Below are 14,023 nucleotides of genomic sequence, written 5' to 3'. Positions count from 1 at the left end.
TCTATGTTACTGTGAGTGTCCGAAATCTCGTTAATGTCAACAGTCACCTGGTAAAGGTTCGAAATTCTTTTTTCTCTGCTTGATTCAATCAGCTTTGCCAGTCAGCTGTGTCAGTTCTATACAAGGTTTGTTGGTATAAGTTATTGTTAGGTTAGATTGGGATTGGTTAGGTTATAAATATCATAAATGGGTTTGAAATATAATCTAACCCAACCTGTCACCATCATAGCTTCCATAAAACTGAAAAAGCTGACTGGCGAAGCTGACTAAATCCAAGGAGAAAAAAGAGGAATTTTGAACATTCATTGGTGAACGTCGACATTCTTCAATTCCGGACATTAACAGTAACATATATATAGAAACATGAAAAATTTAAATCTTTTGGAACAGCGAGAATAAACGTGTTATGGACAGATCTTTCATTCTAGAGTGGCAACGTTACATGTACTTCTAAAGATTGCCAAGAGAACTGCCACTACCGAGGAAAGACATTGCAGATCGGTGATATTTTTCATTGGGACGAGGACCCTTGCACAGAATGCACATGCACCGAAGGAGCAAAAACTGTATGTAAAACATTGGAATGTGATACAAAATGCCTTCATGGTGTGCTATTTCATGGTCGCTGCTGCCCTTTATGTGATAGTTGTGATTACTTGGTATGAATTTAATCTAATTATGCTTTGTAAATTGAAGTTTAAATCCTAACTTTATGTAAATGATCGTTGATGGTGATCTTCAGCGGTATCAGGTATAAGGGGGAGTAACTCAGTATTCTATGCCGTTTCACTAAAAGAAAGGTTTGGTAAATTTTTGTTTAAATGGTTGTGATTTTATTTTCAAAAGTGGTAATTGAGTTAATTTTTGAACAAAAATGTTGACAAGAATCACCAGTCAGTTGGAAACAATACCCTTAAACCCCCTTTTCAAAACATCAGTAAGATAGTATTTACTGTGATGCCTGTGTGAGCACTAGTATTCACAATAGTGTAAAAAGCATTGCTTTGATGAACAATAATTAACAAAAATAATTAAGTAAAATTTGCAAAAAAGTCAAAAACAGAAAAGTAAATTTCGGTACCTTTAAAAAAAAACTGTATGTCCTTGACGACATAAAATTGAATACTTTTTTTTTCTTAATGCCCCTAATCCCTTCACCAGTTTCAGATTTTAAGTCTAAGGTTTTATGACTTAAATACAGTGAAATTTTGCGTCTTTTCAATGTATAGACCAAAAACCCAATCTGCCATGCAATATTTTCGTATGTAGCCCAGTAATTAGAGCAGAAGGAGTAATCGGAGGCAAATCTTGTTTTTGGAGTTGTATTTTCAGTCAAGGAATGTCTTTATGTGGGTGAGCATCCAGTTTAGTTTTGTTTCAGATCGGATTTGAAAAACTTGTTCCTCATGCTAGAAATATTGTTCTTGAAGTAAATAGCAAATGTCATCTGGCCGGCAAATTGTGTTTAAATAGATAAAAGCTTGTCTCCAGCCACCAAAATAGTGAATATAGTAACTAAAAGCTTATGGAATTTTATTTAAAATAAAATGAACTTTTTTCAACTTGCAAAGTATTGTTTAAGATAAAAAATATTTTTTGATTAATTATCAATGAAAATAAACTATTCATTTTGATATTTGTATATATTTACAATTTAGTATTGTTTCGGATGACTTGATAGAATTTAGCTCTCAATCAGAAATACACAACGAAGCCCATCAACTCGTTTGACTAAAATTAACTTTTTCTATCAGAACTAAACTTAAGCATTTGGATAGATTATCCCCAAGGTCACGATTAAGCAACCCATTCCTTTCATTACAAAGGACGCTTCTTTGGTACCTTTGGGTTCCCGAGAAATAGGAACTTTTGAAAAAAAATAAAATAAAATCTATTTATGTCTAATAGATGTATTTCTGAGTTCAATATCAGCCCAGTTTCCTGCTAATGCTGAGATCTTGTCCCATTCCGTCAAAGGCAATCTATAGCAAAATCTTGGGGGAGTGGGGGGGGGGGGGTGACAAGGGTGCCAATAATTGTACAAATTGACAAGTTTATTAAAAAAAAGGTGAAAAACAGAAAAAAAACACAGAATGAGGAAGTCAGAAAAAACCTTGGTTTGGGGGTCTAAGGTTCCCTGGATCCACCAGTGCATTTATTGGTTCAAGGTGTGAAGATTATATCGGCTTGATTAACAATTAAGTAGTTAATTTTAAGATTGAGTAATCAATAAGCAAGGAAATATATAAACTAAAACACGCTGCTCAGTGACAAAATGTACGTTGAGACCCATAAACATAAATATGATTCACTAACGGTCAGTACCACTCCTACTTCACTCTTTGGCCCAGCTAAACGCTTTCTTAAAACATTTTTTTCAACCTTAACAATAGGGGTTTCACCCTTCCTTGCCAAACGTACAACCACCTCAGCTAATTCAAATATCATAAAATAATTAACTACACTTTAATTAATTGGTGTAGTTGAAGAATTCAAGCATTAATTCTATTAAGACTCATTTAAATGAACTTATTAAATTTGATTAATAGTCAACGAAAAAAAAATCTAAACTCCTTTCACTTTAAATTGTTATTGATTTCGCACCCTTTAACTAAACGCTTCTTTAAATGATTTTTTTAAATGCACAAGGAAGCTGCTAAATCTCAGCTTTTGTGGAAATATGTTTTACAATTCAACACATGCTACATCCAAATAAAAATCGGGTTAGACAATGAATTGTTAGTAAAAGAAAATGATAGATTTTAAAGTGCCATCTAATAATTTAAAGTAAAACCATGCTGCTAGATGGTGAGACAACTTAACAAGTTAGAATTCCAAAAAAAGAATAGTATGCTAAGCTTATGCTAGTAAAATGGTAGCATGTTAAGTTTATTAGTGAAAACAAGAAACTTTGTCACTTGTGAAATTTCACAAAACTTAAGATAAATCATTAATTTTATAACTGCCATATTTAGGAATTGTCAAAATGTCTTGTGAAAATTTAATATTTATGGAAATTAAACTTCAAACTGCAAATACACTAGTTTCTATTCATAAACATCTTTTGCTTTTTAAATATCTTTTCTTAAATATATTTTTAGATATCTTCCAAACATTTTAAATGTTGTCTTTTAGTATTTTTAACATATCTTAAGAATCTTTTAAAATAAATTTGAAATATATTTTTATTATTTTTTTCAATATCTATTTTTAAATACCCTTCCCTTTTTGATTTGACCTGTTCTTTCCGCAACAATGAAAAAGTTATACCAGAATTTGTTCCAATAATTTTGCTAAATAAATCTACTTCTGGGGTGAAAATGCCTTATTTTGGACGGGGCTTATGCAAAGTCGGGCAGAAAGGGGGATTTGAAGGGAACAAAGTATTCACCTCTCAGTCCTGTTGGAAAGAGCTTCATCCATGAAAAATGTTGGGTCGTACTTTAATGCAGGAATCTATTTCGAAGAAGGGGGGGGGCACAACTTCAAAAGGCACTATGAATAGGTGATATTTAAGTTAAGTACTTATTAATTTATTTAAAAAATGAATTTACTTATTATTTTTGTTAATAAAAATTAATATTTTGTAAACTGATTTTTTTTTTTTACCAGCACAATTCATTCATTTCACAATTCATTTCATTTTGGCCAGATGTATATTCTGAAGATGACTTGAAACTGAAAAATAAATTTTTTTTGACCCGATTTGTTTCTGGAATTATTTATTTTTTTTCTTGTGGGATTCCCACCCCTTTCTTATGCTTAAATATTACCTAAAACTGACGGGAAGAACCTATATGAAAGACGTGGAAACCCATCAAATATTTATGAACTGAAATTTAAATTATTTTATTCCATAAAAAGCAAAATTTTCGAAACGGCCGAAATCTCTACCGGCCGAAAAAGAATTAGGTTGAATGAATTTTATTAACTGGGCGAGCGAGTGTTAAAATCTCTAATCACATTCTTCTCGGAGTGAATCGACGAGTAATTGGACAATGTCGGTTACAGGTCACTAATTTCATATTTACACAAGCTACAAATTATTTGAATTTAATGTGATTATCTTAAATTTTTGTAAATTTGGAAATCCTTTGGAAATTTCGAACAAGTTCTTTAAAAGCCGAAAATTTTTGCTTAGGAAAAGATTCTCAATTTATCCATTCAGTTTCAAATGAATAATAATAAATTAGAACGATATTAGCACTTGGACTTTTATCTTTGGATTTTGCGAAATCTGTTCTCGATAGGGTTTCTACATTTATTTTTCAATTATTACGGTGATTTTACGGCGACTTGCGGTGACTTAGAAAAGACTTTACACCTGATTAACGTAGTAAAATTATTTTTTATAGACGCGGAGAACATCTCTTAGTGAACTTCTATTTTGGAGCTTTGATATATCTTTATTTTGTTCGCATTTTATCTTTCTTTTTTAAAATTTATGATGTCATCAGGACTTACTAAACTAATCTATTCAATAAAACTAATTTTCAGGGTACATTCCGTATCATGAAATTCTGGTGATGTAATTTCATGGTGAGGAATTCCATGGTAATTCCATATTATCTAATTCTTTGAATTTTCTATTGGGTAGTGTTTCTATGATGATGTCATATAAATTTTTGATGTCATCAGGATTTACTAAACTTATCTATTCAATAAAACTAATGTTCAGGGTACATTCCGTATCATGAAATTCTGGTGATTTAATTTCATGGTGAGGAATTCTATGGTAATTTCATATTTTCTAATTCTTTGATTTTTCTATTGGGTAGTGTTTCTTTTTTTTCTAGTGGCGTTCTCTGGATTGAATAAGTAAATTGTTATGCATTCGCATTATTGAAAGATTTAAATTAGCAATTAGCCATAGAAAGATTGGCCATGGATAAAATTCCGATTTTTTTTTTTTTATTTAAGTTATTTTCGGCAAGTCATGGCAACATTGTTCCGTGAGCTTATAGTTTAGAATTTAGTCGCGTTTGTATACAGGATGTGTAGTGGAAACACTGTCTTTTTTGCGTAACGTTGCCCTATTCTCGAACAGAAGGACCTCTGTGTTTTAAAATACACATGATAAATGATAATAGGAGGGTTTACATGAACTGGAAACGAAAAAGAAAGTCTTTTTTTTTTTTTTGGTAGCTTAGGACTTTCTGCTTGACAAGTTTAGGATTTGCTGACAAAAATGATGTTGAGAGGAGTATCATATGTGTGTTACGTATGCAAGGCCGTACCCAAGGGGGTGGGTGGGTTTGTCCCCCCCCCCCTCGAAGGGTTTGTCTGACTCGTAAAAACGTAACAAAAATGGATATAAACATTTTTTTTGTGTTTTTTTAAGTAAATCCCTCCCCCCCCTGAAAAAAATACTTGAGTAACCCCCCACCCTCGAAAAAATCCTGGGTACGGCCTTGTACGTATGTACCGAATTTACAAATTTTGCACACTTTTGGTTTTCTAAGGAGGGTTTGTGGACATTCTCCCCTAGATTGATCCGACGGAACAGCTTCCAGAAAAATTTTTGCATTTTTTGAGACATTTTGAGAAAGCAACTTTCTAGTCAAATAAACTGGATAACAGAAAAACTTAAAAAACTTAGAAAGAAAAACCCATGGGTCCCGTCCCTCCCTAAGGCCTGTCTTGATTAACAGAATATGTTCATTGAAGTTCTATGAAAAACTTTTTCCTAGGGCCATTAAAAATCGCTTTACTACTTGGGTTTAAAATATAGTAAAAATTTTATCCGGACGCCGGATAAAACTCTAAGCAATGTTATGATAGGAGGTAAATTTTGCGTTACGTGCTGGTAAAAAAAAAAAAAATCAGTTTACAAAATATTAATTTTTATTAACAAAAATAATAAGTAGATTCATTTTTTAAATAAATTAATAAGTACTTAACTTAAATATCAATTTATTTTCTTTTTAGACGAGATTGGTGACACCATGCTGCAACATGCATATCCCTCGATGCCCCAGTCTCCTTCGTCATGCAACTCATACCTAATCTCTTTTCAAATACTAATCGTTAAATATTACATAAATTGTTAATATAATAATGAGAAAAGTCTAAGAGGAAGAGCTTTAAATTTTAGCTAAATACTAGACTGCAATATCATATTTATTTATTCTTTAAATAAATAATATTTATTTTAAAACATTTATTTATTGCAATATTTATTTTTCAGGGTATCTTGAGAAGCAACGAAGAAGAATTTTTATCAGAAGAAGGTGGAGTTCAGTTTCAGTGTCATTGCAAAAATGGAACAGTCAACTGCATTAAATAAATTAATTGTTTATCAGTGCTGATTTATTTTCACTGCCACTTGACTTTTATCAAAGTCAATTATGTTAATATTACTAACTAGTCAATGAAAAATATTTTTTTGTAAATACTTAACTTTTTTGCGTTTTAAAAGCATTATTAAGGTCAAAATTTTGGCTTAATCGCAGTAAAATTCATAAAATTTATATAAAATCTAATTGAACCAGTAAAATCATGAAGCTTAGCGCTAAAACTTTACAGACTGATTTTTCGGCTGACTGGCCAGGCATATTGTGAAGAAAGGCGTTTTCCATCTCTCCCTCCCCTACCTCTATGCGCAAAACTTGTCATTATTTGAATTTTTTGGCAGGAAAATTATACCAAGAGAAAATTCAGTCAAACTAATCTCTATTGATTGGTTTAATCCGATTTATTGTATCTTTTTCGGTTATTTTCACTCTTTTTTCCTTTCATTTATGTAAATTTAATTCTTCGGTTTTATCTTACTTAGTTTTCAAGATATTAAAAAATAAATTTTATTTTTGTAAAATTCGTTTTATTACCTTATTCTACACCTGAGATATTTCAAATCTAAAAATTTTGACAGCCGTGCTTTCGTATGCATAAAAAACATCAGAATGTCTTTAATAGCTTAAAAATATTTTTTTTATTTATTATTTGCATGTAAAATTTACATTTCGTAACATAAAGTGTTTTGAATTACTGTAGCGGATCTGCTCTACATTTATATATTTGAAACAAAATCTTGTAAAAGTGACATATTGTGGCTGAGAAAACATTTTTAAAACTTCTCAGTTTCAAGCAAAGACAGTAAAAAAAACTACATTTAATTTAGGGGTATATTCCAAACAAAGAATAAAAAACAAAACCATTCGATCTTAAAAGACATTTGGAAATCTCTTAGTTTCAAGCTAAGACGCTGAAAAAGAACACTGGGTTAAGTTTTGGGGGATATTTTGTTCAAAAACAAAGATCAATAAATATAAAAAATTCTGGCTTAAACAAAATTTTGAAAAGTCTCGCAGTTTCAGATATGACAGTAAAAATGAACACTGTATTAAGTCTATAGGCATATTTTTAAGCAAAGGCTAATAAGTCTAAATCTTTTTGGTGACTTGAGTAGCATTTTGAAAACCTCTCAGTATCATTGAAAGACGTAAAAAAAGAATGTTAAGCTTAGGGGCACATTTTAACTCAGACGATTTTATTATTAAACGCCTTACACGGTCATGTTGATCAGTGGCAGTTCTTGTCACATTAAAAGATAAGGTACTAAACATCACAGCCATTGTCATTCAAATTTATTCACAACTGAGTTAAAAGTATTAAGAAAATGATTAAACTCGAAATAAAATAAACAGAGTCATACTAAAACCTAAAGTATTTAAATTTTGAAATTTTGAAAAAAAAAAAATTTCAATTAAAGATCAACAAATAAAAAGAATAACTAACTAAAACAAATATTGCGTAACGCATATGTCATGCTGTTACTGGCTGAATTTTAGGTAACGGTTCAACTACTTGCTGCAGGAGGCGTTGGCACGAAGGGAAACACTTTGGGGGAGGATTCCCCGAAGCCGTGGATCTGTCAAAACACCGACACCAAACTTAAAACACAATTCATCTCGGCGTGTCGAAAGGATTTTAAGGGAAAATTGTTTTAAAAGAGAGCAATAAGGGACTTTGGGGGATTTAGAAACTGCTACAAGAGCTTAGTAGTGGTGGTCTTACTACTACGTGGCGGTCCTAATACTTTCCTTGTGGTCCTTCTGATCTGAAGTCAGACAGTAGTGCCAAACGGGACAAACATGTTCTACAAGTGGTCGGATAAACGTAAGGAAGTTACGCAATAGGGGGGGGGGGCACCCTCTTGAGCAGGAATGTTAAAGATAGGATACCCGGTTTGGCCGTTTGATCATCTTCAGCGTCGGTTTTTCGCACTTTAGGTCATCTGTGAGATATTTTCAAACAATAAGTTTAATTTAATAATGTAATCCCTAATAAATTTAATCCCTCTTGTTTGTAATAATATTCAGTAAAACCTCTCAGTTTTAAGTGAAGATGGTAAAAAAGAAAACTACATTAAGTTTACGAGTATATTTTAAAACAAAGGTGAATATATATAAAACATTTTGGCTTAAAAACTATTTTGAAAAGCTCTTCAGTTTCAAACAAAGACGGTAAAAAAGGGTGCTACATTAAGTCTATGGGCATATGATGAAATAAAGGCCAATAAAAATAAAACTTTTTGCCTTAAGTAATGTTTTGAAAAACATCTCAGTTTTGAGCTAAGGTGGTAAAAAAGAATACTAAAGGAAATAAAAACCCCTTTGGCTTGAATAATATTTCAAAAACTTCTCAGTTAAAACAAAAGGATACTAAATCAAGTTGAAATTGAAACTAATGTTGATAATGTAGGTACAGGTGTATATAAAGTGAATACGAATTCTGTTTTAGATTAGATAATTAGTGCAATGTCATATTTATGTATCTTGTATTTCTAATTTGTAAATAAATCTATGCAAATTGTAAAATAAATTTCACTTTCATCAAGAAGTAGTGCCAAATTCTGCAAAATGTTCTTATGAATGGAGTTTGTCACAATGTTAACACAGATATAAGCAACTATTCTTAATTAATTGATTGAATAGGGATAATTCAGTGAGCGTTTTCTTTCTGAGTCTCCTTAATTAACTAATGGATTTTTGATTGCATGGTGGATTAATTTGCAAAGAAGGCGCTCCTTTTGAATAATTTATTTAGATCAATCATTAAAAGAGGCTTAAGATTCTACAAATTATTATAGAACCTAATATTTGGGACCAGGGAGAAAAATATAATTGGCTATGATTAATTGAATAATTGATTAATAGTTGATTCATTAATTAACTAAGATTTTTCTTTCTGACTATAATTTATTAACTATATTGAATTACTTGACAGATTATTATTTATTAAATGACTGATTAGTTAACTGGGAAGTGGCTTTAAATGCTTAAGTGATGAGGATCAATCATCAAGAATTTGCTAAAAATTGTAATTTGTTTTTAGCAATGAAGTTGGTCAAACTGTTAATACAAATGTAAGCAATCATGATTAATTAATTGATTGATAGATGATTGGTTTATTAATTAATAGAGATCTTTCTGAACCTGCTAATAAATTGTTCTTTCATTAACTAACGAATTATTGAGTAATAAATTTTTTTATTAGTTAATTGAATCGATTGATTAATATTGATTAATATATTTGTTAATTGACCTAGAATTTGTCCTGTTTCATTAAATTTTCTAGATTTTTGACACAAAGGTGCTCATGATTCTGGAAATAGTTCTTAGATGTGGATTTTTGTGAATATTGACATAAATACAATTGGTTATGATTTTTTAATTGATTAATCAAAGACTAATTCATTAATTTACTGAGATTTTTCTGTCTGAGTATGCTGTATTCATAAATAGATTAATGAATATATCACTTACTCTATTAATTAATTTGGTAGAATTATTGAGTTACTTGATTGATTAATAATAATTAAACTATTGATTGGCTAATCAGTTAGACACTCTGAACGATTAATTGATCAAGATTTATCATCAAGAAGGTGCTCAAAATTCTTCAAATTCTTTCAGACATGAAGTTGTTATGAACGTTGACAAAAATTAAACATATTGTGAATAATTGGTTGATTGATCAATTAATGAATTATCAGAGAATTTTCTAGCAGAGTATGCTTAACTTATTAATTGATCAAATAATAAATCATTGATTACTGGATTGACTGATTTGAGAGTGAGTGAGGAATTTTGTATCATTAAAAGCAAAGATGCACTGGAAACAAAATGCTTGAACTATATTTATTATTGTTATCCCACTTAGAAATGATCAACTGGTTAAATAAGAAATATGTTGATTAACTAAAGACTCATAAGAATATAATTTAATGAGTCAACACCGTTATATTTTATTATTATATTCTCTGTTTTGTTTCAGCCGTTTTTACCCTCTGTTATATTTTAAACAATTTTAGAATTAAAAAGTAATATTTCATAACTTTCATTGCTTAAGTTTTTGTTTACATTTAAAAAATGTAAAATAATTTTATACGTAAAATGTAAAATAAAATACGAAATGAAGCTCTTTTCGTAAAGAGTTGGATTCTCGATATTCCAAAAAAATTCTAAATGTAAGTGTCCATTTGAACAATTCTAACAATTGCATTTTTAATATCCTTTAAAAAAAAGAAAATTCCGTGGTAAAAATAAAAACAAGACGGGTATTATAGTTGACATCATCCATCTTAAAAAAAAAATCAGTGAACGGGATTCTCTTCTACTGGAATGGCAATATTTTCTTTTAAAATATTCGGTCACTTAATGCCATTTAAACAACTGGAGTCATAGCTCGGCCGCTAATTAACACGTTAATCAATAACAAGACGTTAATTGACAGTCTGATCAGGAAGATTGAAACGACTGGAAATCTAGGCAATGAATGATCTCTCAGATTATTTGAATCCAAGTGACTGCAATGGCGGCGGATTACTGGACATCTTGGAGGTAAGAAAATACCAAAGCTGATCTGATGAAACAGGGTTCTGACGCTAAATAAGGGTAGATTGACTTAAGAGCCTGGCGATCTTTCAACCATTAAGGATTAAAAATATGTTATCTGACATAGAAAAGGCGCTAAAATTTCATTATTTGACATGTTTTGCGTAGGTAGAACTGAGATATACACGCTAGACGAGGCTCGTATCCAGGTGGTACCTGGTTTGAATCCTCACCCCCCCTCCCATTTTTTTTGTCCAACTCGTATATAAATACATTTAAATTTTTTCTGATTGTGTGACATATAATAAAGTCCCCCCCCCCCAAAAAAAAACAAACAAAATTCTGGATACAGCCCTACCCCACACCCAAAAATTGAATACTGGCAATATCTGTTGGTTCAATCAATTTCCCACAAAAATACACGTAAACAAATTTTTGCTGCGTTTCCTACGGTAAATTTATTTGTCCCCCCTCCCCCAAACTAAGATCCTGGATACAGCCCATCCCCAAACCGTAAAAACTGAGAACTCCTCGTAATGTCTGTTGGTTCAATGTTTTGTACTTCGTTAGGTTTTTAAGATAAATGTGTTTTTTCCCATTGTATACATCAGTTATATCTGCATCTCTTTTTTAAAGAAACAGTTGTAAATTTTGAGCTTATGAAATCCAAAATTTGAAGTCCAAAATTTACCCAAATCTTCGACGATATTTTGGTCCTTATTGGTGCCAGAATATTTTTGCCAGAAAGACTGCACTTTCTTATGACACTGTTCGGTTATTTGAAAACTGTATGAGGTGTACAACTTTTGAACATGTCCTTATTTATCCATCTACAACCCTCCAGGTTCCTGGTAGAATTGATGAAAAAGGAAAGCATCGCCAATTACAATGCCAAAATGGTTTTCAAGTTTTCATTAGTTTTCAAAATCGATAATTTCAAGCCTCCGGTTAAAAGTATGGTGCTTAATTTATTTTTTGTTGGTTTTGTTTGGTTTTTGAGTAGCTAAATGGGTATTAAAAAGGTTTTAGTAGTTTATTTGTGTGTTATAAAAGAAGGATTAGAATGGCGTTCCTAAAGATATTTTAAGGGCACAGCTTTCTACTCCTCCTAGGTTTGTTTTCGGGTTGAGGGAAGGTTGAGAGGATGGAGGATGATGTATAGTTGATTGAGAACAAGGTTTTATGAAAATTATTTGTCTATTATTAATGTGTTTCCACAGTGAAAGGGGTGCCCTGTGGCAGAAGGGCACCCTGCTAAACCGGGAATGGTACCCTTTTGCGGTTTTGAATTTTTGTTGTAGTATACCTTGTCTTTGTCAATTATGTTTGGCTACCTAAATCCAAATTTCAAAAATAAAAGTTGTTTTTAAATTAGTGTAGGTGACATTAAAGTTTGAAATTAAGTAAAAAAGATTATTATGTCACCATAAGGAGAGAAGGTGCGATTTTGTTATTAAAAAAAAAAAAAAAAAAAAAAAAAAATGTATGGTGCTTCCTTCCTTCAGCTGTGGTGCTGAAGGTGATTCCTGTATCAGCTATGGTGATTCCTAAGGCGCGTTTTGCATTTGTTGCATTTTGATTAGCTACTGTATCAGGTACTTTTATTTAAGTCTCAATATGTTTTTATTATAATTATAAATAATTATTTAATTGAACCTGGATAATAGTCACCAATTATTAATTAGTGTCAATTGATATGTTCTTTGACCCCACTGCCTATTCATTTGCAACTGAAAGAATTTTTTTTTTCATAAAAGTCAGTAAAACTTTTAATTAATACATTGAACTTTAAAAAAGCAAGCACTTTTTATACGTAAATATTATTAAAAGTCATCTTCAGAATAATAATAATAATAATCTGTATTTAAAAGCCATATTAAAGCCATAATATTCTTCATCTGTGAAGCTCCAGAATGCTTCAGCTTCACATCCAGAAGCCTTTATCGACGAAAATGGATAGAAAAAAAAATATTAGATCAAACGGATTAAAACTTTAATAAAACGGATAAAAAAACATTAATCCATATATATGGGAGAGAGGTGCCGCCCCTTCGTCGGCTCTCTCTCATTACGCTAAAATTTGACCTTCTGTCATAATTCTTTAAGAAAGACGGCTGAAACACAAGAGCCGTTGAATTTTACGCTGGAGGATCTTTCCATGGAGGAATTTTTCATGGGGGAAGGGAATTTTCTTTGAAGTGGGCGCCAGGTTCCCCAGCATTATTTAAAAAGACTATCAGAAATTAAACAAGAAAACAAGTTTTTCAGTTGAAAGTAAGGAGTAACATTAAAACTTAAAACAAACGAAAATTATTACGTATATGAGGGGGTTCGTACCTTTGTCGATACCTAACTCTTTACGCAAAAGTTTTTTTTATCATCATAAAAAGCACAAATATCTTTTCTCGACTGAAAGCATGGAACAGCAAAAAAACTTAGAACTAACAGACATTAATCCATATATATGGGAGAGAGGTGCTGCCCCTTCGTCGGCTCTCTCTCATTACGCTAAAATTTGACCTTCTGTCATAATTCTTTAAGAAAGACGACTCAAACACAAGAGCCGTTGAATTTTACGCTGGAGGATCTTTCCATGGAGGAATTTTTAATGGGGGAAGGGAATTTTCTTTGAAGTGGGCGCCAGGTTCCCCAGCATTATTTAAAAAACTATCAGAAATTAAACAAAAAACAAGTTTTTCAACTGAAAGTAAGGAGTAACATTAAAACTTAAAACAAACAGAAATTATTACGTATATGAGGGGGTTCGTACCTTTGTCGATACCTAACTCTTTACGCAAAAGTTTTTTTTATCATCATAACAAGCACAAATATTTTTTTTTCGACTGAAAGCAAGGAACAGCAATAAAACTTAGAACTAACAGGCATTAATCCATATGCGTGGGAGAGAGGTGTTGCCTCTTCGTCGGCCCTCTCTCATTACGCTAAAATTTGACCTTCTGTCATAATTCTTTATGAAAGACGGCTCAAACACAAGAGTCATTGAACTTTAATAGAAAATGTTTAGCGATAACTTTAAGACACTCCCCCCCCCATTTTTTATCACTATCGGCTGAAAAATTACGTTTTTTAAAGTTTAATTTGAACTCAACACTTTAATAACAAAATAGAAATGCAATATAATTACTCATTCAATACTCTTTGTAAATATATTAATCACTACCGCT

General features: G+C 31.4%; 1 protein-coding gene across 2 annotated transcripts in view; it reads left to right on the top strand.

The window, feature by feature from the left end:
- LOC148949155 (uncharacterized) overlaps positions 1-8,807 on the top strand; it is a 160,020-nt gene extending 151,213 nt beyond the window's left edge. For both annotated transcript variants that reach the window (XM_089093210.1, XM_089093209.1), the window contains 2 exons: positions 429-659; positions 6,188-8,807. In XM_089093210.1, the coding sequence (XP_088949336.1) occupies positions 429-659; positions 6,188-6,286 (330 nt within the window). In that variant the 3' untranslated portion in view covers positions 6,287-8,807. The remainder of the gene's footprint in view (positions 1-428; positions 660-6,187) is intronic.
- The last annotated feature ends 5,216 nt before the right edge of the window (positions 8,808-14,023 follow it).

The sequence above is a fragment of the Artemia sp. Qi Xiang Cuo genome, chromosome 8 (assembly GCF_049724085.1).
Source record: "Artemia sp. Qi Xiang Cuo chromosome 8, ASM4972408v1, whole genome shotgun sequence".
In the NCBI taxonomy this organism is placed as follows: Eukaryota; Metazoa; Arthropoda; class Branchiopoda; order Anostraca; family Artemiidae; genus Artemia; species Artemia sp. Qi Xiang Cuo.
The sequence above is the reverse complement of the archived record's forward strand: the minus strand, read 5'-3'. Positions and strand labels throughout refer to the sequence as shown.